Source organism: Felis catus, chromosome F1, assembly GCF_018350175.1.
Source record: "Felis catus isolate Fca126 chromosome F1, F.catus_Fca126_mat1.0, whole genome shotgun sequence".
NCBI lineage: Eukaryota > Metazoa > Chordata > Mammalia > Carnivora > Felidae > Felis > Felis catus.
This window is the reverse complement of record NC_058384.1, coordinates 28,030,344-28,057,263: the sequence shown is the minus strand read 5'-3', so window position 1 is coordinate 28,057,263 and position 26,920 is coordinate 28,030,344. Positions and strand designations below refer to the sequence as shown.

The 26,920-nt window shown below is 40.2% G+C and overlaps 3 protein-coding genes across 11 annotated transcripts in view; 1 reads left to right on the top strand and 2 right to left on the bottom strand.

The window, feature by feature from the left end:
* Positions 1-20,187, bottom strand: part of LOC101096439 (torsin-1A-interacting protein 2) — a 31,777-nt gene extending 11,590 nt beyond the window's left edge. Inside the window, exon 1 of one of the 2 annotated variants that reach the window (XM_045049092.1) lies at positions 20,058-20,187. The gene's annotated coding sequence lies outside the window, so the exon portion shown is untranslated. Of the gene's footprint in view, positions 1-20,053 lie in introns of both variants that reach the window. The other variant, XM_019821794.2, reaches the window with a different exon arrangement.
* On the bottom strand, positions 4,219-25,952 carry LOC102902503 (torsin-1A-interacting protein 2). 5 transcript variants are annotated; one of them, XM_006942770.5, is made up of 2 exons: positions 25,711-25,952; positions 4,219-6,676 (listed from the first exon to the last, which is right to left on the bottom strand). In XM_006942770.5, exon 2 carries the CDS (start codon positions 6,016-6,018, stop codon positions 5,623-5,625), a length of 396 nt encoding a protein of 131 aa, XP_006942832.1. In that variant the 5' UTR covers positions 6,019-6,676; positions 25,711-25,952; the 3' UTR covers positions 4,219-5,622. The 5 variants fall into 5 exon arrangements, with proteins under 5 accessions (XP_006942832.1, XP_006942831.1, XP_006942830.1 ...); XM_006942769.5 differs by lacking the exon at positions 25,711-25,952 and adding an exon at positions 24,951-25,089; XM_006942768.5 differs by lacking the exon at positions 25,711-25,952 and adding an exon at positions 20,054-20,191.
* Positions 24,415-26,920, top strand: part of TOR1AIP1 (torsin 1A interacting protein 1) — a 43,768-nt gene continuing 41,262 nt past the window's right edge. For 2 of the 4 annotated variants that reach the window (XM_019821791.3, XM_011290985.4), the window contains exon 1: positions 24,417-25,110. In XM_019821791.3, coding sequence (XP_019677350.3) covers positions 24,633-25,110 — 478 coding nt within the window. In that variant the 5' untranslated portion in view covers positions 24,417-24,632. Of the gene's footprint in view, positions 25,111-26,920 lie in introns of all 4 variants that reach the window. The other 2 variants (XM_019821789.3, XM_011290986.4) reach the window with 2 other exon arrangements.

The following is a 26,920-nucleotide window of genomic DNA, read 5'->3' as shown; positions in this document are numbered from 1 at the left end:
GGGGGAAGGAGTACTCACTGGAAAAGGGCATGAGGAAAGCTTCTGGGTTTAGTAAAGTGTTTCGTATCTTTATTAAGGTAGTTAACGTTTGTCATCAAAATGAAAATTTGTACATTTTATTGCATGTAGGATACCCTCAATTAATTTGGTTTCCAACAAACAGAACTGAATGCTTTCAAAAATGTATTACTTGCTAACTAGGATGCAGCCAATAAACACTCTGCAAAAGGAACCATTACAGGGATTTCTCTAATCTTAAAACTGCTCAGTAAATACCTTTCTTGTCACAAGGCACACGTTCCTGTAGCCCATTTCATTTAGGCCCTTTGTGACAAACATCACACTGTTCATAGCTGAAATGGTATTCCCTCAATGCTACAAGAAGTGGTACAAACACAGGGGTTCTTGACACATCCTCACAAGAAGTCACATGGTGGGAGATCTGGAGACCAATATTCCAGAGGCAGGTCAACTTTTTGAGCATTATCCAATCCATGCCATGAAATGTGTACATTAAGAAACTCTGGACTGCATAATGGAAGTGAGGCAGAGCCTCATCCTGATGGAAAATGGGAATTTGGAGATTTTGCAGCTGTGGGAAAAACCATTCCATCATTGTGTCCATGATTATACCATCATTTCCATTTGATGGATCTTTGGCAAAAAGGAACTGATGAAGACCTGTGTGCTTCACATGGCACAAAAGATTTACTTTCAGTGAATCCCTGAAAAGTTCCATTGTAAAATGTTGTTTTTCAATGTCCCACATATGTGGAGGTTATGATCCATTTTTCCACTTTTTGCACTTCCCTGTGACCCTGAAACCTGCAGCAAGACTTGTATCAATTTGCGTCAACAGTCTCAATGTGGGCTTGCAACAGGTTAAACAGATTAGTCTCCATTTGTGGAAAATGCTCCAGATGGTAGGCTGAGGGATGCCTTCCTTAATTTCCACATCCTGGGACTTTTGTAAACAAGGACACGAATTTGCCTCACTGCTTCCTCTGCAGATGTGGCTGCCTTGTGTTCTTTTAACATGTATCCTTTCTGTTCCATCTCATTGCACCAATGGTAATGGTGACTGCTGGGTATGTATTCATTGTCTGGTAACGCATGACCTTTGCACTGCAGCAATACAACCAACTTCAGCAGACTCCAACATACAAAATTAAGTGTCGAAGAGAAACTCTACAAATTGGTACACATCACATTTATGTATAAATGTTACTGTTACTGAATAATAAAATTTTGAAAGCAGTCAATTCTTTTATTGTTCTGTACACTGCTTAAACAGATATAAAATAATTAAACACATGAACAGAAAGGATACACATAAACTTCCATTTGGTGCTTGCTTCTGCTGAGGGAAGGGCAGGAATAGGAGGAGGACAAGAATGGGTCTCAACTGTGTCAACTGTATCTTGAAAAAACAAAACAAAACAAAACAATGGAGGCAAATGTGGCAAAATGTTAACGTATTTTAGATCTGAGTACCTAGTGAGTGTTATTTTCTGGATTTTTCTATATGTTTGATGTAGTTAATACTTTTGTTAAATGAGTAATAAAATGGATCAGCTCTGTGAGGAAAAAAATCAAAAGGCAAAGCCTGTAATGGTAACTTTTTGAGCTCACAAGCAATGAATTTGTGTTACAGAGGTATACTTCAACAACAGCCTCCCATGCACTTTGTCATAACCAGTTGAAAGGAGACAGGACAAGAAAAAGCTGCCGTTGAGAAGAAAATCAGGGCTGGGAGAGCAGCAAGACCTCACCCAACCTCTATTCATCCTGTAACCTCTATGGGAACAAGTTACGGGAGGGGACAGAGACCTAGAGACCTGGGGAAGAAGGAAGAGGCAAGGACCAGGAAGCACTGGCATCTGCAACACTAAGTGGTAAATTAGAGGGGGGGGGGGGGGGAGGGGGAGGAGGAGGGAGAGAGAATATGAATTAGAAGCCTAGCAGCCAAGATACAAGAGTATCAGTCAGTCAATCTAGGATGGTAATTTAGACATAAATGCCACCATGACAAATGTATGGTAGTCCGGGACCAATAAGTATATGTACCTTCTTCTGCCTTTAAACACTTTTATTTTAATGAATCCTGTCATTTTAGGCTCTAGGGATAAAAATCAGGTTCTCTTGGCCCTCAAGTAATATATACTTCTGCCATGGCTACAACATATGAAACATCTACAACAAAAATATATAGCTAACATTTATTGAGCGTCTTCTTTATGCCGAGCAGCATCCAAAGCATTTCATGTATTAATTCATTTAATCTTCACAACAGTCTTATGATGTATGGATTAATAGTCTTATTACTATTTTTCAGACAAGGAAATGGACATACAGAGAGGTTAAGAACCTTACCCAAGAACACACAACCAGTAAAGGCAGAGTCAGGATTTGAACTCAATCTGACGGTGGGACCCAAGCTTTTAACTGTGACACTAAAAAAAAAAAAACTTGTAGTGAACATACTGCAAAGTACCCTGAATCTAGGTCTGAATTGTGACTCTAGCACATATGACCTGGGTGATTCTGCACATATCCTTCAAATTTTCTCAAACTGCTTATTTTAGTGTTGTGGAAAGTCTCAGGTGATAGAACAAATCACACAGCAACTACATCTACCACAATTATGACTATAAATGGGCCTAAAAAATGTGACAAGGATTTCCTTGAGAGCATCCATCCCCGTAGGCTTCTTAATCTTTATAACTAACACCACTGGACTCAACTACAACGTCAACCTCAGTACCAAGATCAAGGGAGTCCTTTATTGGAAGGGACTTGAGAAGTTTTTGGTAATTCAGGATTGAGCTCTAACAATTGGATTTAATCCCAGTTCTAAAATTAAGACTCTATCCTTATCCCTACACTTCTGAGTTCTACCTGTTCTCCTATACTTTTTCTAGTCTTAAAGACTTACTATGTGTCATATGACTGGCATATATTATCACATTCAACCCCAGAACACTATGAGGTAGGTTATTACTGCACTATTTGACAGATGCAGAAACTGAAGAGAGAGGTTAAAATGCCCCCAAAGTCATTTAACAGTGCCAGAATTCGAAGATGAACACAGGTCAACTGGCTGCAAAGGCCACTGTTTTTCCTCTGTAATAAGCAATTTTCAAGTTGTGTTAAGATTCCATGGAGAATCAAGGGCTGTCAAAGACTGAAGAGACGGAAGGGCATATGGCTCATCTCACTCTTACAGATATATGTAGCATGCTGATTGCCACATACTCCGGATTCCACGCAATTCTTTTATGCCTTCCTGCCTGCCTGGGCTTCCTTCTCCTATCACTTAGAGATCTTAACTCAGTCACCCACAACCCAAGATACCCTCCTCTTCAGTAGATATTTCTTTCCCAGGCTACCCCAGCATGTTTCTTTTAACTTTCCACTCCTAAGTCTGCCATCAAATAACAGGAAGTACTCATAAAAGTCATTTTTAAAATGGCCACCATTATATATAAGTAGCAGTATCAACTCTGCCACAGTATGGAAGTAGATTAATTCGGCTCACATAATCTAAAATGTTGGATAACCCTCTAGCTCATTTGTCTTGAGAATTAATTTTAGAACATATTTGTACTTCGAGAAAAATGTGACTGACTTATAACCAGAAATATCAACAGCAACCTTTAGTCTGACACGAAACCTCTTTAAATGTCACTAGCAAAATACAATAATTATCACTACCATGCAGTATTGTGAGTACTCAGTTTCCTTCCTTTTAAAGCCAGATAACTAAACACCACAGAGGTGCTGCCACTGTAATTCTCAAAGTATCCATACAGCACCTGCATAAGAATCTCCTGCAGCACTATTTATAAATGCAGATTCCTGGGCCCCAAGAGCAACCTAAGGAATCAAAATTTCTGTGAGATCAAGAAATGTGCATATCTTCACAAGCTCATCTAGGTATTAGTCTGAAAATCAACAGTACATACCCATTTCATTTTTTTCTACTATTCAAAGGAGACATTAGTTAAAACCATCTTTGGTTAAAACATTTTGCCGATACTTAAAATTGCACATATGTAAAGTGTTTGTCAGTATGTGTTTGAAAACATTTAGGCGACAATAATATTGATCAAAAGCAATACCTCTAAATAAAACTTCACTTTTTAGAAAGAGCTTTAGGATAGTGAAGGGAATTATTAACCAAGGGTTAATGATAAACTAACTAGTCTTCACTCAATATAGCAGTCCACACACTTTATTCAGCAATGTAACAAGAGAGAAGTTCCATTTTGATAGACATAAGGCAGATACAGGGTAGATCTCCAGGGTACATCCTTTATACAGAATAACAACTTCAGGTTGCACAACATGTGGTAGGCATTTGTTGCATACCAATAGCCATTCCTCGCTTATCCCTTCCTAAAAGAGCCCTGATTTTATTAGGGGACACAATATATCTTACCCAGGCATTGCTCACCCCATTCCCCTTTGCCAGGCCTCTCAGGCTCTCTTGTGAACCAGTACCTTCTAATGAGATTTAAGATGAAAATCTGCAAGGGACTTTGGAGAAATATTTTTTTCCCCAAATAAAAAAAACTTGAAAGGAAAAAGCATTCTGCATCCTACTTCCGGCCTTTGATTGGGAATGAAATGTCTGTAACAGCAACAGCCACACTGTACTCACTGGGGAAACAACTATAAGGACAAAAAGCTTCCATAAGGATCCCAGGGGGGAAGAACAGAAAGAGCCTGGGACCTTACAAACATTGTTGAGCCGCTACACAAGCACTGAATTATCTAGGATCTCAAGAGGGATTTTACAATTGTTCAGTGGCCTCTGAGATGTTTTCAACAGATATTTCTATGTTTCTCCTATACTGTGGTTCCATGATTCTCATAAACAAGTGAAGACCAGAATGCGGTCAATGTCCAGCAAAACATTCTTAGTTCTGAGAGAGATGCTTCCCCTAGACTGTTCATAGTATCTATGGAGTCAAGCTTGATACCGCCTTTCATCATCTATCTCATATCATAGTATAAGTACTTTTCCATTTCCAGGGGAAGACATTCTAAGTTCAGTCACCACAAAGACAGGATAGTCTTTGCTTATGCAGAGCCAAGTGAATATAGATAATGGTATTTCTGCACGTTTTTGTATAACCTATGTAAATGTTACCACGGGTTAATGTATAAGAGATGGAATTTAGAACAATGTAGTTTCTTATTAAAATATCTAGCTGTTTTACTGGAATAATCTATAATCCAGCTATTAGGGATGCTTTCCCACAAAAGTTATCACGAGAAGTATCATTATGGTACATACAGTATAGGGCCTCTCCTCCAGGACTACCCTGTCATATGTCCACAATAAGGCTGTGGAGCTTTCTAGGAGGGGTAAGCAAATTTCAAAACATAGGGAACATGGATAAGACTGGTTCTAGATGAACGGTCTGGCTGGAATACTGACTAAATTCATGCTGAACAAAATATGTGTAGACCATGGGAGCAGATCCAACAATTTAATAAGCAGGTCCCCAAGGTAGTGACGGTCTATATCATATTTAGAAAGGAGTCTTTTTTCCATCTTCCTTGGGCTACGAGTACAAAACTCTAGAGTCTCCATGATTTTGAATGTTTAAGAAGTTATTTGTTTTGGCCAAGTTTTTTGTTCAAGGTTTTATCTGTTCTGGTCAAGATTAACTGCAATGCAGGGTTAAAACCAGCTACTCTAGAGTCATGGATCCTTTTTCTAACCAATGGAGGACCCAGAAGAAATGGGTGGCAAGCTTTTTCAAAGGTCCATCTGGTAAGATTTTGGGGAGCCCACTCAAGTGGGAAAGACCAAGGAAGAACAAGACTTCTATTAGCAGGGTTATCAGGGTAACACTCAGGGCAATAATCAGCTCTGTTAATACGGTCTAAGAATACTTGGTAACATTCATTTTCAACAAGTTCAGTCTGGTACAACCAATGGCCTAGTTCTAAACTAGGGAACCATTGTTGTCCACAGTCAGGGCAATGTGAATTATCTGAGAACATCTGGGCCTAGAAAAACAACACAGAAAGCAATGTAACAGTAAGAGGCAACAATGACACAGATACCCAAATAACCAGTCCTATTACAGGTCTGGTTTAGCAATTTCTCAGTCTGAAAATACTTGACAACCAGAGTTAAATTTGGCTTGCACCTCCGTGCAATTCTTCAAGATTTCGTTGTCTGTTTTTCACTCAATTGCAACTCAGTCTCTGAACCCAGGGACCGATTTCGTCTATAATGTTGTCAGTCGCTTATTAGCAGCACAGATCTCAGAATAGTTCCTTGAAATCCAGCTTCTCAAGAAAAGATGGGGCTCTAGTCTAAATTAGTTATTTCTCCTTGTGTGTTATCAGCTGGCGGTATCATGCAGAGGCACTTGGCTTACTCTGCTTTGCTGGTAAATTATTACGTCTGCTTGGTGAAACAGAGGAGCTGACAGGTCCAATGGGTCTTTTGTGGGCGCTGGCACTTGTTGTTGTAACACAGGTACCCAAGTCTTAACGCCTTGGCACTTTACAGTGATGGAGGGGGGTCAGGAAAACCTGGTAGAGTCCTCTTGAGCGTGGATCCAATGAAGTCTTTCTTGGGAGGACCTTAATCAGGACACAGAGAAGTAGCTGATGTTGAGTTGGTTGGAGGGTCTGGAAATGCTTCACATACCTGTAAATGATAAAACTTCAGACGACTCATATGGGCTTTGAGTTGCTCACAATATTATTAGAAACATGCATTTGGAAATCATTTGAGCCAGTCAAGGTGGATGAGAATTGTCTTGTGGGTTTCTCCATGACAATTTTATATGGGTTCAAACCAATGTATCTGTTGGGAGTTATGCTTATTTTGGGCACTAGGAAGGGTTTTGGTTCATTTAAGATTTGTATTAGCTTAGTATTCTTAGGACTAGATTTCTTTTTGCTAACTCCTTTTGCATTTTAGTAATAATAAAGTCTGTATATAATCATGTTTAATCTGGTAAAACTTTGAGATTTCTCGTGTATCTCTTCTGTGAAATGGGTGACATATATGATATTCCTGTAATGTGTGGGATAACATTAACAATGGTGACAGCCTTTCTACAAAAGACTTCAATCCATCCAGGAAAATGCTTACAAAATCATCAGGAAATATCGTTAAAAGCTAACTATAGGAAGTTGGAGGCAATCCTTTTGAAGACTGAAAAAGAAACCACGAGGGACAGGTTTTATTACCCACATCTATCTTTATAGGTTTATGCGCATTATAATGTTTAATAAGGCAAGTCAGGTATAGTCTTGAGCAATAGTCCTGAGCAATTCTTGGAAAATATTTAAAAAATAAGTTGGAATTTATAGATACTATCATCATTTTTATACTCCTTCATGACACTGAATGCAACAAATAAATAAGGTCGGGTACTAGGAAGTATGGAACAACTGCATAGCCACCTAGAAAGTACTATGTGCCAGAGTACAACATATACCTTGTTTTTCTGCAGTGTTTTGTGAGTTCTGAGGCTTGATCCTGTGAGAGCACTAAGAGACACAGGGAAAGGTGTGAGTGCTAAGACTATATAAAGATTTGGCCTGAAAAGCAGAGGAGTGAAAGCCTTAGTTGTGGTTTGGCTGAAGCATCTTCCTTACAGACTATCAACGGTAGCTATGATACTCAGATTTTAAAATGGCAAATTTAAAAGGAAACTGAAGAGTTTCTGACAGTGCTGCAATACAGGGCTCCTATTCTGATGGGAGCCCCAGATGAGGTGAGAAAGTCAGTAAATATACTGATGTACTTTTTGAGGTTAGGTAACAATGGATGGGTGCGGGCTACCAATTCAGCTCCTCATTCGAAGTGAACAACAGAAGGGATGCAGGGATCCTGACTTAACAACCTTTATGGTGACAACACTGAACACCTGAGGGTCCACTGACAAGAGCACCAGAGTAAGTTTCAGTTATTGAATTGGGAAACCTTGCAGGTCTAGTACATGGAACAAATGAATAAAGCCACACAATCATGGGGCTCAACATAAAAGTCACTAGTAGAGTTATATGGCTAAGTCTAACACTGAAAAGATAAGAAATTGTGGATTTTTGGCACGAAACGGGAATATGCAATTGAAAGCACAAGACAGTATTCCACATCCACCAGACTGGCAAAAATCAACAAGTCTGACAATGGGGACTGCACACTCTCGGTAAAACCACCCCTCCCCCAGGACTCCATGTCTCCACCGGCAGTGTCAAGAGCCAGACCTAAAGCTCCAAGTACTCAAAATAAACCCACCATTCCCCCAACCTTCATTTCTCAACTTCAAGAGTCCACAAAGCACTAGAGACCCAAGTATTCCTGATTTTAAGAACTCTAGTTTTCCTGTTTCAGACAAGACAGCCCCTCCTCTGATCCTCTAAACCACTATGGGCCAAGAGTCAAAAAGGGACCCCAAAGCACTAAGTGCTCAGAGTAAGATTACTTATCACCAGCCTCTTCCCTCATTCCTAAGCCTTACCACTGATAGGTGAAGAGGGCCTCCTGAAATGCTCCTGGCAAGATTCTCAAACTCCACTCCCACCCCCCACCCACAGCTTCACTGACATTATCAGCTTGAAAGCATCAGGCCCAACCAAGCTCATCATACCTGTATGTCTGTTTATGCTGACCACTAAATATAAAGCCCAGGGCCTCGGAGTGGTACTTCATCCCCTGAGTCTCGAATCCCCATATAGATCCAAGAGCAGACGAGATAACGTCCCCTCTCCTTGCTTTGTTGATTCCATTCTGATATAGTAAACATTTTAGCCATTTGTCTGTACTGAAACATAAAATCCCTGAGAATAGGGCTTTTTGGCTTTTTATTTACCCAAGTAAATAAGGTTGTATGGAACAACTGCACAGCCACGTACAAAGTACTATGTGTCAGAGAAGTACTCATGTTTATGTGCCCAATAAACATAAATGGTAAATACAAATAACTTGAATCCTTACACTCTAACAATAGGAGCATAAATTAGTACAACCACTTTTGGAATTAATTTGGCATTATCTAATAAGGCTGAAGGTGTGCATTTCCTAGAACTCTGTAATTCCACTCTTAGGTATATAACCCAGAAAATTTGCACATCTGCATTTGAAAACATGAATGTAAATATTCACGGTAGTACTGCGTGTAACAGCCAAACAGCCAAAATGACAATGAACGGTAAAATGGGTAAACAAATCGAGGTAGGTATATCTTGTTTTATTGCACTTTCCTTTTCTGTGCTTCTCACATACTGCATTTCTTAAAAATTGAAGGTTTGCAGCAACCCTGCATCAAGCAAGTCTATCACTATCATTTTTCCAACAGCATTTGCTCCCTTCATGTCTCTGTGTCACATTTTGGAAATCCTCACAATATTTCAAACTTTCTCATTATTATTATATTTGTAACAGTGATCTATGATCAGTGATCTTTTATGTTACCGCTGTAAGTGTTTCGAGGTGCCAGAAACCACACCCATGTAAGACACTGAACTTAATAAATGTTGTGTGTGTTCTGACTGCTTCATTGACTGGCTGTTTCCCCATCTCTCTTCCTCTCCTCAGGCCTCCCTATTCCCTAAGACACAACAATATTGAAATTAGGCCAATTAATAATCATACAATGATCCCTAAATGTTCAAGTGAGAGGAAGAGTTGCACATCTCTCATTTAAATCAAAAGCTAGAAATGAGTAAGCTCACTGAGAAAGGCATGTAGAAAGCTGAGACAGGCTGAAAATCAGGCCTCTTGCACCAAACAGCAGAGTTGTGAAAGTGAAGGAAGTTCTGGAAGAAAATGAAAAATGCTGCTCTAGTGAACACACAAGTGCTATGAAAGTGAAAACAGCCTGACTGCTGATACGGAGACAGTCTGAGGGGTCTGGATAGAAGATCAAACCAGCCACAACATTCCCTCCAGCCAAAGCCCAGTCCAGAGCAAAATCCTCACTGTCTAATTCTATGCAGGCTGAGAGAGGTGAGGAAGCTGCACAAGGAAAGTCTGAAGCTAGCAGAGGTTGGCTCAAGAGGTTTAAGGAAAGAGGCCGTCTCCGCAAGATCAAAGTGCAGCGTGAAGCACCGGGTGCTGGTGTAGGTGCTGCAGTAAGTGATCCTGAAGATCCAGCTAACTTACTTAATGAAGGTGGTCACACTAACAACAGGTTTGCAATGTAGATTAAAACAGCCTTCTATTGGAAGAAGATGCCATCTGTGACTTGCACAGCTAGAGAGGAAATATCAATGCCTGGCTTCAAACCTTCAAAGGACAGGCTGACTCTCTTGTTAGGGACTAATGCAGCTGGTAACTTGAAGTTGAAGCAAAAGGCTTCTTTTTCCCCCATTCCAAAAATCCTAGGGCCCTTAAGAATTATGCTAGCTACTCTGTCTTTCCTATATAAATGAAACAAAGTCTGGATGACAGCACATCTGTTTACAATATGGCTTACTGAATATTTTAAGCCCGCTGTTGAGACCTACTGCTCAAAGAGACTTTTTTCAAAATATTACTGGTCATTAATGATGCACCTGGTCACCCAAGAGCTCTGAGGAATATGTACAATGAGATTAACGTTACTTTCATGCTTGCTAACACAATGTCAATTCTGCAGTCCATGAATCAAGGAGTAACTTAGACTTTCAAGTCTTATTATTTTTTTTTTCAAGTCTTATTATTTCAAAAGTATGTTTTGTAAGGCCATGGCTGCCACAGAGAATGATTCCTCTGATGGATCTGGGCAAAGTAAAATGAAAACCTTCTGGAAATGATTCACCACTTTAGATGCTATTAACAACATTCCTGATTGATGAGAAGAGGCCAAAATATCAACATTAACAGGATTCTGGAAGTGGGTCCCAATCCTCACAGATGACTGAGAAGTTCAAGACTTCAGTGGAGGAAGTTAACTGTAGATGTGGTAGAAAACAGCAAGAGAACTAGAATTAGGAGTAAAGCCTGAAGATGTGAGTGAACTGCTGTAATTTCATAATAAAACTTTAATGGATGAAGGAGTTGCTTCTTATGGATGAGCAAAGCAATCCATAGAGATGGTTTCTTGAGATGCAATCTACTCCTGCGAAGATTGTTGAAATGACAACAAAAGATATAGAATATTACATAAACTTTGCTGATAAACCAGTTTAAGAGGATTCACTACAGTGCTGAAAAGAAGTTCTAGTGTGGGTAACATGCTACCAAACAGCATCACATGCTACCAAGAAATCATTCATGAAAGGAAGAATCAATGGATGCATCAAACTTCACTGGGATTGCCATAGCCATCCCAACTTTTAGTAACCACCACCCCGATCAGTCAGCAGCCATCAACATCAAGTTAAGACCCTCCTGGCACTTGTTGGGATGAGCACTAGGTGTTGTATGTAAGCCAATTTGACAATCAATTATATTAAAAAAATAAAGGTAAGACCCTCCACCAGCAAAACGATTATGACTCACTAAAAGCTCAAATAATGGTTAGCATTTTTTAGCAATAAAGGTATGTACACTTAAAGAAAACATAATGCTATTGCATAATTAACGTACTACAGTATAAACATAACTTTTATATGCACTGGAACCAAAAAATCTGATTTGACTTACATTATTGAGATATATGCTTTACTGCAGTGGTAGGTAAAAAATCTTCACTAGTCTCCAAAGTATGCCTGTATTACGTACATATACACACAGATGAAACTCAAGAATATTAACCTAAAAAAACTGAAAGTAGTAGAACCCCCCCCTCCCCACAAACTTACACATTTTCATTTACATCAAGTTTCAATATATTATTTAGGAATAAATATTCAATAAAGCTAAAAAGAAAACAACAAGCACAAGGAGAATTGTTACTTTTGATGGGAGAGAAAAGGGGATGGGATTGGGAAGGGTATACAGAACACTTCAAATATTGTCACAAATATTTTTTTAACTCTTTGGAGGCACAAGGTTCACTGTATCATAAAACCTAATTGCTTACAGAATCTCTATTCAATGTTATAATTTTTAAAAAGATTAGAGTGGAAATACTAATGGGCTAGAAAAAGAGATTAATAGGCAGAACCAAAATTTCATTGTGGACCACAAGAGCGCAGCAGTTACTTTGCCCAGAGGGTGGCTAATATACTGAAGACCAAAAAAAGCCTTACAGAAGGATACAGATCTTAGTTTTTCTTATAAAATTGTAAACAACTCTCTCTTCACAGAAATGAGACCTACTTAATACTGATATGGAAAAGAAAGTTTACCTAGGCATACTCCCATTAAGACATGCATCGTTTTGCAGGGACATTATTTCATATGGTGCTTTTGTACTAAATTAGAAAAAGGAACCCTTCTTCTAAGTAAGTTGTAGCCCAGAGAGCCTCATTTGGCCAGGTATTCAATAGTAATCCTCTGTAAGATAATAATGCTTACTAACAATAACTAACGCCGAGTGCCATTGTCTGTTCTGAGCATTTTACCTGTATTAACTCATGTAATCCTTAGAATAATCAATTTTATGGTAAGGAAACAGAGAGGTTGAGCAACTTGCAAAGGTCACACAGGTCACTGCAGAAAAATAAGTATCTGAATCCAGGCAGACTGGTTCCACAGCCTGTACTCCTAGCTACTATAAGACACAGCCTTTTTGAAGTAGGAACAGTTAAGCTTGAAGAAGCCTCTTCATATATATGAGCTGTTTGCTGCTCTTCAACAGTGTGTATATACTGAGGTAGGGGTGGAGAAAATCACCTATAGCAATTTTCCACTTTCACACAATAAGATCTAGGATACGTTTAGGGGGTCCTGCATCCACTGAAATTACATACAAAATGTTTTATGTACACATGTGTTTTTTTCCTAGAAAGAGGTATTTTTAGACTCCCAAAGGAATCTGACGTAGTTCAAAACCATTACATGTTAATGGTTCCCAATCATTTTACTACCAAATGCAATTTTTATTCCTAGCACACCCTTCCTCAGATCTCATTTTGGAAGGATGTCTACACAATCAGCATTCCTGTAATAATTTCATTTTCTCATTTTTATTAATTAGACATCTGGGGCTTCTGGGTGGCTCAGTCGGTTAAGTGTCTGATTTCAGCTCAGGTCATGGTCTCACAGTTCCAGAGTTCAAGCACTACGTTGGGTTCTGTGGTGACAGCTCAGCGCCTGGAGCCTGCTTCGGATTCTGTCTCCCTCTCTTTTTGCCCCTTGCCTGCTCACACTCTCTCTCTCTCTCTCTCAAAAATAAAATAAACATTAAAAAAATTTATTAGATATCTGCCAATGTCAATCTGCCAATCAGAACTTCTAACAAAGAAAGAAGATAGTGTTACTGGCCCTGGTTAAGAAATTTTCAGTATTTTAAATCACAGATAAATAGTCAAAATTCCTCTATCATCAAGTTGGAAAGATTTAGATATTCTGGATTTGTTTCCTTCCTCAATTCCATTATTAGCTTAAGTTAAAAGTAGTTGATTTAAAGTAAATATGATTACTATTAGGCTTGTAGAAATACTGAAAATACCTTGAGAACCACCATTAATTACTCTGATTATTAAACGTAATTTTTTAAGTTCCTGAGGAAAACAACCATGTACTAGGCCCAAAGCCACGTACTATGGATACATAGAGAAAATCTTACAGGACTTTTACGTGTCCAGGGAATCCAGAAAGGAAACCATACTTTGGGTAAAGGCTAAATGCCTTCAGATAGATATAAAAAGATTGCATGTAGAGTTCCTAGGAAATTCTGGAAGGCCCACAGAAAAAGCAAGGTTTTCAAACAAATCTTTTAACCAACAACAGTTTTAAAAGCCAAAGTTTAAAGAGTTTCTCCACTGCATAAATGTCATACAATGAAAAACACAAATCAGGTTTTTTGGTAAGAACTAAAGTAAATTTATAATTCTTCCTGAAACTTTGTTAGAAGAAAATTTAGAAAACAGCACTTTAACTGAAAAATGAAAATGCAACTCTATTTAATCCACTGAAATGTATATCTACTAATAATGGCAGCTTAATACATACTAATTACCTTCATTAAATATTTTGATTCTATTTCATTCTTCACTATTTCCTGAATAGATGTTAGGAAGCAAGCTCAAATCTGCCTTTGACAGGTAAGAATTGTCTCATTCTTTTTATCATATGATAATCTAAGTCTCAGACTGAGTCAGGATTGGGGTGACTTCTCCAGGAAAACATATCCCTCAGACTACAGCCTTAGCTAACTCTCCACATGATACATAAAATCAAAAGACAGAAACACAAGGGCACCTGGGTGGCCCAGTCGGTTAAGTGTCCGACTTTGGCTCAGGGCATGATCTCAAGGTTCGTGGGTTTGGGCCCTGTGTCGGGTTCTGTGCTGACAGCTCAGAGTCTAGAGCCTACTTCAAGACTGTCTCCCTAGCTCTCTGCCCCTCCCCCACTCATGCTCAGGATGTCTCTCTCTCTCTCAAAAATAAACATTAAAAAAAAAAAAAAATGTAAATGCTTTAAACCCTGAATTCCTATTTTGAATATTTTTTCCCATGGAATATTATATTCTAAGGCTAACCAATAATCAAAAATGTCTATTTTTTATAGAAGACAGTATCTCTGATACATTTCACACACAAACTCAAATCTTTTGAGTTTCATATTTTGTAACTAGTTTAGAATGTAGATGGCAGGAGATTAAGGAGTATGGGCATAAAAAGGAACTTCTTTTTAAGTTCACATAATCTAAACTAATTCTGTTAAAAATTTGTTATGAAAATAAATGCTCCTTAAAGAAGTCTTCAGATTGTTTTGTGAGGAACTAGCTCCAATCTGGCAGTCTTGAGATCAGTAGAGAAGACCTATGGATGACAATTTCAGTGCTACTTACCACATACACTGTTCCCTCTTTTGAAGAACACACAGGCGAACAAAAAAAAAAATTCGATCCTGAGTTAGAAAACAGCTGCAGAGTGTTCTCCTCTCACCCCAGGAACTGACAGATAAAACAGGTGTATGTATGGATTGCTAGCATACCTTAAAGGGGAACAACTGCTTTAGGCATTTATTGGTACATTTCAACTGACCTTGCCCTAATGGACCAAAAGCCATCCTTCAAATTGTTACAGTTTCAATTTCAAACACCAGCAGTCAAACCTTTAAGGTTAATATGAGTCATTCAATAGTGAGACACAGTGCCAAGCTTAGGTATTTCTATACTTATACCAGCTATTTGTCTGTATTTCAAACTAAATTTCTAAGGCTTTCTAAGTCTTGCCCACTCCTCTGTACCATATTTGTTGTCATAATATGTTAGTATTATTTTCACAATTTCCCACAACTTCCCAGTATTTCTATTAATTGGTACTTTCATATATTTGAAAGGGAATTTGAAAAAGTACTAAAGAAAGAAAAAAAAAGTACTCCAATTACTTCCTTAGGTAACTGTTTCTTAAATAAGGATTAAATGCCTGGAACAGTTCAAATATCACACATATTTTCTGAGTAAAGAAACTTCCTTTCCTTCTTATCCTTTTTACCCTTCTTAGTCCCTCCCAACTCCCCTGACTTGTAGTTCAGATTTGGGTGGACTAAGTACAGGCAGTAAGCAAAGCACAGAGGATCAAAGAGTTTGCTAATATTTGGGTACACTAATGGATTCCCAGTTTTAGCTCAACTCCGCTAATCACCTTTACTATCTACGCTAAGTCAACACATTTGTATTAAACTTTTTATTTTGAATACATTTTATATTTTATTTTTTTTAACGTTTTTATTTATTTTTGGGACAGAGAGAGACAGAGCATGAACGGGGGAGGGGCAGAGAGAGAGGGAGACACAGAATCAGAAACAGGCTCCAGGCTCTGAGCCATCAGCCCAGAGCCCGACGCGGGGCTCGAACTCACGGACCGCGAGATCGTGACCTGGCTGAAGTCGGACGCTTAACCGACTGCGCCACCCAGGCGCCCCTATTTTGAATACATTTTAAAGAGGTGTAAGTAATCTCTACACCCAACATGGAGCCTGAACTCAAAACCCCAAGATCAAGAGTCACATGCTCTAATGACTGAGCCAGCCAGCCACCCTAATGATATATATTTTTTAAGATTTTATTTTTAAATAATCTCTATATCCAATGTGGGGCTCAAACTCACAACTCCAAGATCAACAGTTGTACACTCTACCAACTGACAGACAGCTAAGCACCCCCTGAACTAATTTTAAACTTACAGAAAAGTTGCAAAAATATCGCAGAGTTCTCTTACATCCTTTATCTAGTTTCTCCCAAAGTCAACATCTCATAAAATTGAAGTACAATTATAAAAACCAAGAATCATTGGTTTTTATCAGCTAAACTACAGACTGTTCAAATTTCACCAGTTTCTCTATTAATGTTGTTTTTCTGTTCCAGGTACAACCTGGGATCTCATATTGCATTTAATTGTTAGTTCTCCTGCGTCTCCAAACTGAGACAGTTCCTCAATCTGTAATTTATAGTTTCTTGTCTTTTGTGACCTTTTAGTCTTTGTGACCTTGACACTTTTTTGAAAAGTAATGGTCACTTATTCTGTCTGATGATCCTCAACTTGGGTTTATATAATGTTTTTGCATTCATTTTGTTGCTCCAACTTTGGCCATTAGGAGCTCCTTCAAGTTGGCTCCTGTGTGCCTTCAACCAGGACCCTCAATTTTTTTTGATCATTTCCTGAATTTCAAGCACTACAAGATGTTCCAGGCTCCCTGTCCCAGCCCTGGAGTCAACTATGTCTCCAAAAATCTTAGTTCTTTTTATCAAAAGATAGTGTTCAAAAACCAGTTTCACTTCAAGCCAACAATTTGGACAGCCACCACTAGTATTTGTTTCCTTACTAAACTTATTGACTGGAAATCATCAGTGTCATGTTGGAGCATGTTAGAAATGCACATTTTTGGGCCCCACCCCAGACCTACTTAAACCAGAATCTCTGAGAGGCTGGTGCAGGAGTTTGTGTTTTAAGAGGTTCACCAGATCATTCTAATGTTTCACCACAAAGTCTGAGAAACACCGCTTTAAAGAATAGTTTTCCGGCACTATAAACCCTATGTTTATCTCTAATAAAAAAAGTTTACTCTTAATAATTCATCTTGTATATAAATCATACTTTCATTGATACAATTAATAAAACTATAGGTGAATGCCTCTTCTGTTCAGGCACTCAACACTTCCCTATTCTTCATCATTTTCCTATAAAAACTGTTTTTAATGTGGTCACAGTAGTTACAAATACTGTTACTTTTATATACAGAGAAATTGTAGGTCAGCCTCCAGGATCAATTCCTGTCTACATAAAGGACCTAAATTCCACACACTGCAGCTGCAAAAATAAACCCCTTGCAGCACTCTCCTCTGAACTAAGACTGCCTAGGCCTGACCGACTGCTCCGGTACCTGGCTTGAACTCTTCTCTATGCCTTCGTTTTCTTAACCACAAAAAGGAGTAACACTACCTAGAAGAAAGAGGCACTGACTGTAAGAGTTAACGAGCAGCATTTGCCATAATGAGGGCACACAAGAAGCCCTCAAAAACTATGAAATAAAAGTGTCACTAGAGGCTTTTATTAATAATTTTAATATTTATTTTTGAGAGAGACACACACACACACACACACACACACACACACACACACACACACACACACAGCACAAGTGAGCAGGGCAGGGGAAGAGAAGGAGACACAGAATCCAAAGTAGCAGGCTCCAGGCTCTGAGGTATCACAGAAGCCGGTGTGGGGTTGGAATTCACGGATCAGGAGATCGTGACCTGAGCTGAAGTTGGACACCTAATCAACTGAGCCATCCAGATGCCTAGAGATTGTATTTTTTGAAATGAGAGCAAATGGAAACCGTGTTAAAAGAAAATTATGCTGTTTCTTCACTAGATCAGAATAAAGGCAGACCCAGACAGCTTTATTTACAGAACTAAAACAAAACTCTCAGAAGTTAACCAATCTTTTAAATTTGACTTTCTGCAAAAAAGGTTATTACATTCACATTACACATGCCCACGATCAAGGGCTAAACGAGAGGGTGTGTGTGTGTGTGTGTGATCTTTTGAAAAAATTTTTTAATGTTTATTCATTTTCGAGAGACAGACCGTGAGCAGGGGAGAGGCAGAGAAAGAGCGAGACACAGAATATGAAGCAGGCTCCAGGCTCTGAGCTGTCAACAGAGACCCATGAGGGACTTGAACTCATGAACCAGGGATCATGACCTGAGCCGGACAGATGCTTAACCCACTGAACCACCCAGGCGCCCCACAATTTAATCTTTTGAAGTATTATAATTATAGGTGGATTTTCTTCCTATTTTGATTACCAAAATCATGGTGTTAGTAAAGAGGAAAACAGCCCAATTTCCCATCTGCTGGGTCCTTAAACTATCCCATTTAATACTCCAAATAACCCTATGAATCTCGAACTTTGCAGACAAGGAAAGGCGATCAGAGCAATACAGTAACCTGCCCAAGTCACACAGTGACAGAACAGGAATTCAAACACAGCTCTCACTCCAAATTCTATACTTATAACCAATGTTGGGGACACTGTTCTTTATTCACAAAATGCTTGATTTGCTGTACAAAACTTGTGATAAAGTATAGTCACTCTATGGAATTATCTCTTGTGGGACACAATAGTAGTCATAAAATGTAGAATACTAATTAAATTGTAACACAATTAAAATTCTAAATGCGAAATGAGTAACAGCAGAAGCAGATAGGGAGTCTCTGAGCCAACTTCCCCTTAGGAAATTCAAGAGGCATTTCAGAGAAACGTAGATTTCCATGGTATAGTTTAAAATAACTTCTTAGGCAAAAACAAATTATATACAAGACACAACACCTTATTAAAATACTCAATAATCCTCAAATATTATTAACTAAGTTCATAAGTTACTCTATTCATGAGTTATAGGAGCTCTCAGGCTTGTATTATCTCTATGCTAGTAAGAAAAACAAATGAAATAGAGCTTAAATGAGTCATTCATGGTTATGTGATAAACCAGCAACAAAACTGGTAATCAAGTTGTGGACTCTGCCTTCAGCATAATAAACATTACTGAGAAGAGGTGCTCACTTAAAAGTTTCCATAGCAAACGTCAGATTTTCAAGCCATTCTCATCCATACAGACTCCTGAGATTTTTAGTTCTTCTATCATGAAATTCCTTTTCTCATTAAATGATTTTCCACTGACCATTTATATGCTAATCATGTGCTTAAAAAATAAAACTGGTAAATATGGATAGATTCCATGGCCCTAATTCTTAAAAAAAAAAAAAAAAAAAAAAAAAAGACAAAGATTTCTCATACAGATCTAAAATAAAATGTTTTAAAGTCTAAAAACCGGTAAAACTAAAAGTGGTATATAGAATCTGATTAAGATAACTCATTCCTGTAACCGTGTATAAAGTCTAACAAGCACTACTGATAAAGTAGAGAATACTACACACTTTCTTCTTTTTCCTCTCACTCCCTGCCCCACTTTTTTAGGGAGTACTATACACTTTCTTGAAGAAAGAAAAGAGTAAACTTTCTCAAGAGGTATGAAATACAACTGAGAATACGTACATAATACATAAACAAATGAGTAATTGTAGCGTCTAACTAAACTTCAACCTTGGCCCTTTTTAGCACCATTAAGGCTAAAAAAGGTGGGGCGCGGAGGTGGCACTACTTTATAAGGATTGAGATGACGTAGGATGAGATCCTGCTAATAAGCACGCAGGTGAAGGGAGTAATCACCACCCACAGCGGTAGTCAGATATCCCGTTTACATTTTGAGCCTTATAGAAATTCTGCTTCTCGTCTCAAAGTCCAACCCAAACATTTATTCCCACCTTAATCTGTTTAACGTTTACAAGACTCTGCTTCTCTTCTTTTACTATCAAAAAAAAAAAAATATATATGCCCCCCACCTCCCCCGTTTAAGGTTTTTGCTGTAGGGAGGTGGGGGCGGGGAGGGATCGCTTTGGAAAAATCTTTCTAAAAAAGCTTTCAGATCAAATATTAACACATGTAAAAGTTGTATATACATTTTACTTACTTACAAATTCTAGCAGGGTCTTAAATCGTCGACTGTCAACGTCTGGAGAGCCCTTCGGTGTTCTTTTTGCCCCACAACGCCGGGCTGCACCCCACCTCGGACGCGGAGGATCAGAACGTCGTCCCGGTCCCAGTCCACGTGACGAAGACCTTCGTGGGGAGGGACGCACGGAATGCTGGGACTGGTAGTCGGCCCGCCCCTCCTCCTCCCCAGCCCGCACGCCCCTCTCTCCACTCCCCACCCGCTGGCCAATGCCAGGGTGAGAGGCGTGGCGAATGCGCACCACAGAGCCGCCTGGGACCATATCCCTGCAATCCTACAGGAAACCGCGCATCTCTGCAAAACACCGGGGAACAACCCGTGGAACCAGTACTGTGAGGGCACTACCCAATAATGCCCAGTACCAGTTAGACGTGGCTTGGAACTTGGCCGCTACCTTTACAAGGCGAGTGTCCTCAAACGAGTTGCTTAATCTAACCCTCAGTCTGCTCCTGTCAAACGGGGACAAGGCTACTTACAAACCTCATTTGTAAACATGCTAATGTACCTAACGGTACCTGCTAAGTTATAGTAATAAATGATGAAAAATAGCTATTATTTTGGTCAATCCCATAAATGTGCAGATTGAGAGACGGCAAAGAATTTAGCGAAGAACACACGATTGGTTAGGGGCAAATAAGTCTAAATAAAACTCCTGTACCTGACGTACACTAACTCAAAACAACACAGAAGAAACCTACTCTCCTAAAGCTCAGTTTCCCTTTCCTCTTTTTTTTTTCCTGTAACACTTCTGACCAAAACACTATTTTGCTTTGATTTTTATCTGACCCCCGTGGAATATAAACTCCAAGGCAGGGAGGGTTGTCTTTGGTCTACTTTTTCACTACCATATCCCCAGTACCTAGAAGAGGGATTGTGTAGTACATTTCAGAAGATAAATATTTATTCGATTAATGATTCTTTATGTGGTGGTGATTTTTGGTGCCTTCATTTCTCAATCATTCTGTTTCAGCAAAAGTCACAGGATTCCTAAATACTGTTTAATAATTGACTGCAATTTCTAAATCAATAAAGAATAAGTGGAACAGTATTTACTATATCCCACTCATTTCATTGAATTTAACTTCACTTAATTTCAGTATAACACTTCCAGCTAGACATTTTCATTTGCAGTAACTGTCTAAAATACTTTCCATTTACTTGTGAGAATGGGAAATAAATGGAGTTGGCTACTATTTCTTGAACTTGCTTTAATATTTTAATTTTTTCCTTATTAGAAAAGAACAGTGTTGGGGCCCCTGGGTGGCTCAGTAGGTTAAGTGTCTGACTTCGGCTCAGGTCATGATCTCACAGTTCATGGGTTCAAGCCCCTCGTCGGGCTCTGTGTTGACAACTCAGAGCCTGGAGCCTGCTTCAGATTCTGTGTCTCCCTCTCTCTCTGCCCCTCCCCTGCTCATACTCGGTCTCTCTTCAAAAATAAATAAAATGTTTAAAAAAAAAAAAAAAAGGAACAGTGTTGCCTTTCTGCTAAGATAATAGAGTTATTTTCCTATCTGACCAGATAGGTGATGATGCACAATGAATTGATAAATGCTTTCTAAGTAACTAGATTTCTGCTTACCCTAAAAACAAAAAGAAACTTCATATACAAAAATTACATTATTTTAAAATAAACTGTGTGTCCTTTAAAATAGCTGCTTTAAGGGTGCTCGGGTAGCTCAGTCACTTAAGCGTCCAATTGGGTTCAGGTCATGATCTCACGGTTCATGGGTTCGAGCCTGCATTGGGCTCCAAGCTGCCAGCGCAGAGCCTGCTTGGAATTATAGCTCTCTTCCTCTCTGCCTCTTCCCAACTCACACTTTCTCTCTCTCAAAATAAATCCATAAACTTAAAAAAATAAAGAAAAGAGCTGTTTTAGAAATCCAGCGTCAACAACACTAGATTTCTAGACTCAGGCATAACAGCTAGGTATACAAATTGATGCCATTTAATCTGAATTATAATTTTTAATAGAGATCTTCCCTCATATATGGCAAATACCCTAAGGCTAAAGAATACACTCATTAATTTTTCATATATTTATCAAACATCTACGTTGGTACAGAATAGTTCGATAAATATATGAATTAAATGAGTGTATTCTTTGTTATAATCATTTCTTCTCTAACCTGTCTTCTCTTTCGAGCCACTGAATTCCTCCACATCTCTCACGTTCCCAAAGTAATTGTTTAACAACCAGAGCTCATGCCCCCTCTTGGTAATGGTGACCCAGCAAACCCCTTCCACTACTGGCTATGAATCTACTGCCTCTAACGTCAAGTCTTTTGGGGCCACTCTTACAGTTTGGAAAACACCTACAGCAGAGTATCTGGTTTCGTAAGAGTTTAGCCTCACTTCACAGTTAGTGATGAAAGTTGGTATGTGTAAGATTGCTAGGAGTGGGAGACAATCCTAGCCTATGCCAGGGCGAGGATTATGGATTATTATCTAGACCAAAGAGGGAAAACCCGAAGCAAATATATGTGTTAATGTTAAAGCTACCATGCCTCTGACTTTACTTAATGTTCTCATGATTTGTTTCTTTGGAAAGTGAAAGCCATTAGTTTCTTTCCTAAGCTTTTACAAGCTTTTTAAAATTTCAAAACACCACCATACTGATTATTCAACAGGTAGAACCTCTCATCTTCTCTGATTATTCAGCAACATGTAGAACCTCTTGTCCTTTTTTAAATATGTCCCCAAACCTAAGTTTTAAAGTTTGTATCCAAAGTGTCTATGTAGAGACTATACTGGTAAATGTTTTAAAGACGTACTTAATATGCACTGATGTTCATAATATGAACTTTGTATATTAACACTATTAAAGTTTTATATCCTTTAAAAATTACATGAAAGAATTTTTACAATTATATGTTAATGAGCACTATAGTAGGCACCTTACAGAGAAAGGGTTACTTAAATCGTGACTAAAAGCCAGGTATTACCAAGTATCAGTACTTTTCAGCATTTTATCGGAAAAGAATTAAGACTCACAAATTTTCCACATACAATACCATTTATCCCAAGCGGACAAAGGAGAATACTAGAGTTTTAATTTTCCCTTAAAAAGTTAAAAAAAAAAAAAAAAGCAGCATCTCCTTTGATACTGTTCCTCCCGCTTCTTTGGCTATATTGTATATTGTAAACAGAACTAAACTACTGATCCTAACAGTCTAAAACCTAGGTGACTCTCTAAAGCATGTAACTATCTAGCCAAATGTATGGACAATTAGTGAAAATATAATACACCTGAGGCTTTCATTAAATTGAAATTTGTACCCAGTTTAAGCAAACGAGTCACTGAAAAACATTCCAAGGTGATTTAAAATACTTGAAATAAACATCTTCCAAAATTCAGAATGACTCAGTAATTGGTTTCCAAAATTACAATTTCTTAAACCTACTCACTAAAATAAGTTCTAGAAAGTCTTCCAAGACAAGTGTATATGTTTGAGGGAACAATCTTTTCTCTCAATTATTGACTTTCTATATGTCTAAATTTGGCTAGTTACTGCAGGTTATCCACATCTGTAAATATGAAGAGTTGAAACAAACAGCTTTTATCATGCTTTCTTATTCAATAAACTAAACTCAAGAAACCCTAAATCAAAGTCAGTAGATCAAGTCATGCCCAGAATCAAAATAAGAATGGGCCATAAGTTAAAATTACAGCGTTCTTATTTAATCAAAGTTATTTGTTCATCGCTCAACGTCCATAACACAGCACTAATAAGGTTTCCGAACAGTGCTGCTGGAACACAGCTTTAACACGAAAGCCAGGAATAAGGCTGCATACATTCTGCAAATGGAAATCTACCCGAGCGTATACCTGCAGATACGACTTTGCACTCTCAACAGGTGACTTAAAATGTAAAACTGGCTGCCTTCACAAGGGGCTTAAAAACTAAGAAACTTCCAAGAACAGATAGCCCTTGCAAAAGGATCTTTATATCATCACTCCAGTAATAAGTTTGGAAAGGCATGGCTAAGGTAGCCGTCGATCAAAAAGGTTCCAGGAAAACTGCGCAACAGCCTGGGGGCGAGGACCGAAACTTCTCCCCCACCCCCGACTTTCGCTCGGCCTTCCCCCAGAAACTCGGAACAGGGGGCCAGGACCGGCGTCTCCTGCGTGCGGGCAACAGTTGCCACGAGCAGCTGGGCTCAGGAAAGGCAATTTGCCCAGCCAGTTGTCCCTTCTCCGTCGTCCCCTCCCACCTTCCCCCAAGGCCAAGGACAGCGACGTCGTCCTCCCTCTTCTCCTCCTCTTTGGTGCCTTCAGCCAGGAGGCGGGAGTGACCCGCAGCAGCTGACCCAGCATAGGCACTGCCTCTCCCACAGCCCTCAGGACACACCATGGGCCCAGAGGCGGGTTTGCAGCACAGCAGCGACGACGCAGGCGGAGGCCCCGGCGACTCTCAACTGCCTCCCTGACCGCCGCGAGCACCGCCCGACACCCCCGAAAAGTCGTCGCCACCCACGGCAGGAGAATCTAGGGACCCCAAATCCACCTTCGCGATCGACTCAAGCTACGTCAACAACTATGGCGGGCGACGGGAGGCGGGCGGAGCCGGGGAGGGAAGGATGGGGGCTATACGTCACACCCCGGCCCCCCTTGCGGGAGGGTAGGCGCCGGCTCGCCCCTCAAAATGGCGGCGGCAGTGACGCGCCTGCGTACGGAATTTCTTCGCCGTCGCGCCTCGGCCGGCGGGAAGTGAGGTTCTCGGAAGAGCCGCCAGAAGTGTACGGCGACTTCGAGCCCCGGGTAGCCAAGGAAAAGTCCCCGGCGGGAAGACGAGTCCCGCTAGAAGAGTTCCGGCCTGATTCTGAGAAAGAGGAAGTGAGAGAAAGCGCCTACTACCTTCGTTCTCGGCAGAGGAGGCAGCCGCGACTCCAGGAAGCCGAGGAGATGAAGACGCGAAGGACTACCCGTCTACAGCAGCAGCAGTCACAGCAGCCTCTGCTAGAGCCGTCTCCGGTTACGACCAGGAGAGGGTTACGGGACTCTCATTCCTCTGAAGGTGAGACCGACGGAGGTAACAGTCTCCGCCGCGAGCCGGGGAGCGAGCGCAGGCGCGCGGGCGCGAGCGGTGTGTGCGCGTGTCGGGCGGGCGTAAGCTCCCGCCCAGCTCATCCCCGCCGGGGCTCCAGTGGCTCCGCGGCGCGGATAGACGGGCGCCCCCACGCGGGGTCCGCCCGACCGCAGGCGGGCAAGAGGTGCAGGCGGCTGAGGGTTGGGTAGGCAGTCGTGCTGAGCGACCTGATCCGGGAGCTCTGCGCATCCCTGTGCGTGGAGCAGGGGCGTCCCGAATTGCCTTTATCTGCAGGCCGTCACAGACGGTGGACGAGTTAGGTGGCAGGCGCGACATCAAAACACTTGGGACTCCGTTTCACTTCAGTTTCCTCTGTCCTGCGGATGTTGCTACCAAAGCCACTTCCATTTCCTCCTTTAACTCTGAAAAGCCAGAAGTCCCTAGCTGAGAGTTATGGTTCTAATGTAACCTTCCAGTCTTTTTCCAACGCTACCCAGGTCAGGGGAGAGGGAAGGGAAATTTGGGGAGTGGGCGTTTCAAGGGATAGAGTAGTTGATGAATTGATTGAGACCCCTCCCAGCTACTTACACCAAGGTGGGCTAAGTCAATTATCCTGAACTTTGAGCTGATCGCTCTGTCTCACGTGTGGTGGTCTCTGCAAAATCGCCACTTGAGGTTCCTCAGTGTAACCTCATTGGTTAAGTAGCTTGACGAAACAGGATTCTTAGTTTTTATCTAAATGGGCCAAAAGGATGTTGACAAAGTGAGCGTATGGTTTTAGGTAAGTCACAGGTGAATCAACTCCCTTAAGCCATCCTCTCCCACCCACCTCCCTCTTCCCCTTCTAATCCTGAGTCACAGGTGAAGTTTTGTTTTAGCCCCACGTAAGGCACCTATGAGGTAAAAATCCGAGGGTTTGAATCACAATGGGATTACATAATTAGCGGTAAACCATTGATGGCCAGGAAAAGGAGGTGGATTTTCAGCTCAGAGCAGTCAGAGGCAGCACATACCTATTGACACCTGAAGTGCTGACACGTTTGAAGATGCGTTGATGTGCAAAACTTTATGTTAAAGAGGTGTAAGTTACTACTGGGTGTAGGTACTCAAGACAGTTTAGCTCATATATAGGTTAGTGTGTGTTTCTTTTAAGGTTAGAAACCTGAAGACAAAGATCCCATCATTGAAGTTAGGTTGTACCTCCTTCAGTATCTGAGGAATGCTTTGCACAAGTAGGCAATAAATGTTACATTATGTGGACTCTGCCACAGAACCTGGTGCAGTGTTATCAGCTTTTTTAACACGTGAAGGATTTACCTCTATTTTAGTAAAAAAAAATCTATAAGGGTCTAAACATTTTTCACTCCTCTGCTTTCTCCCATGTCATTTCTGAAACTGTAGCCCATCTTTTAAATTTCTAAAGTAGTAGACTTTTATAGTAAAGCATCAAAGGTAAATAATTTGTTTTTATATTGCCTCAAGAGTAGTTAGACCCACGGGGCGCCTGGGTGGCGCAGTCGGTTAAGCGTCCGACTTCAGCCAGGTCACGATCTCGCGGTCCGTGAGTTCGAGCCCCGCGTCAGGCTCTGGGCTGATGGCTCAGAGCCTGGAGCCTGTTTCCGATTCTGTGTCTCCCTCTCTCTCTGCTCCTCCCCTGTTCATGCTCTGTCTCTCTCTGTCCCAAAAATAAATAAACGTTGAAAAAAAAATTAAAAAAAAAAAAGAGTAGTTAGACCCAAATTCCTAAGTTTTGGTAGGCTTAATTACACTTTGCTAAAGAAACGAATTATGTGCATTT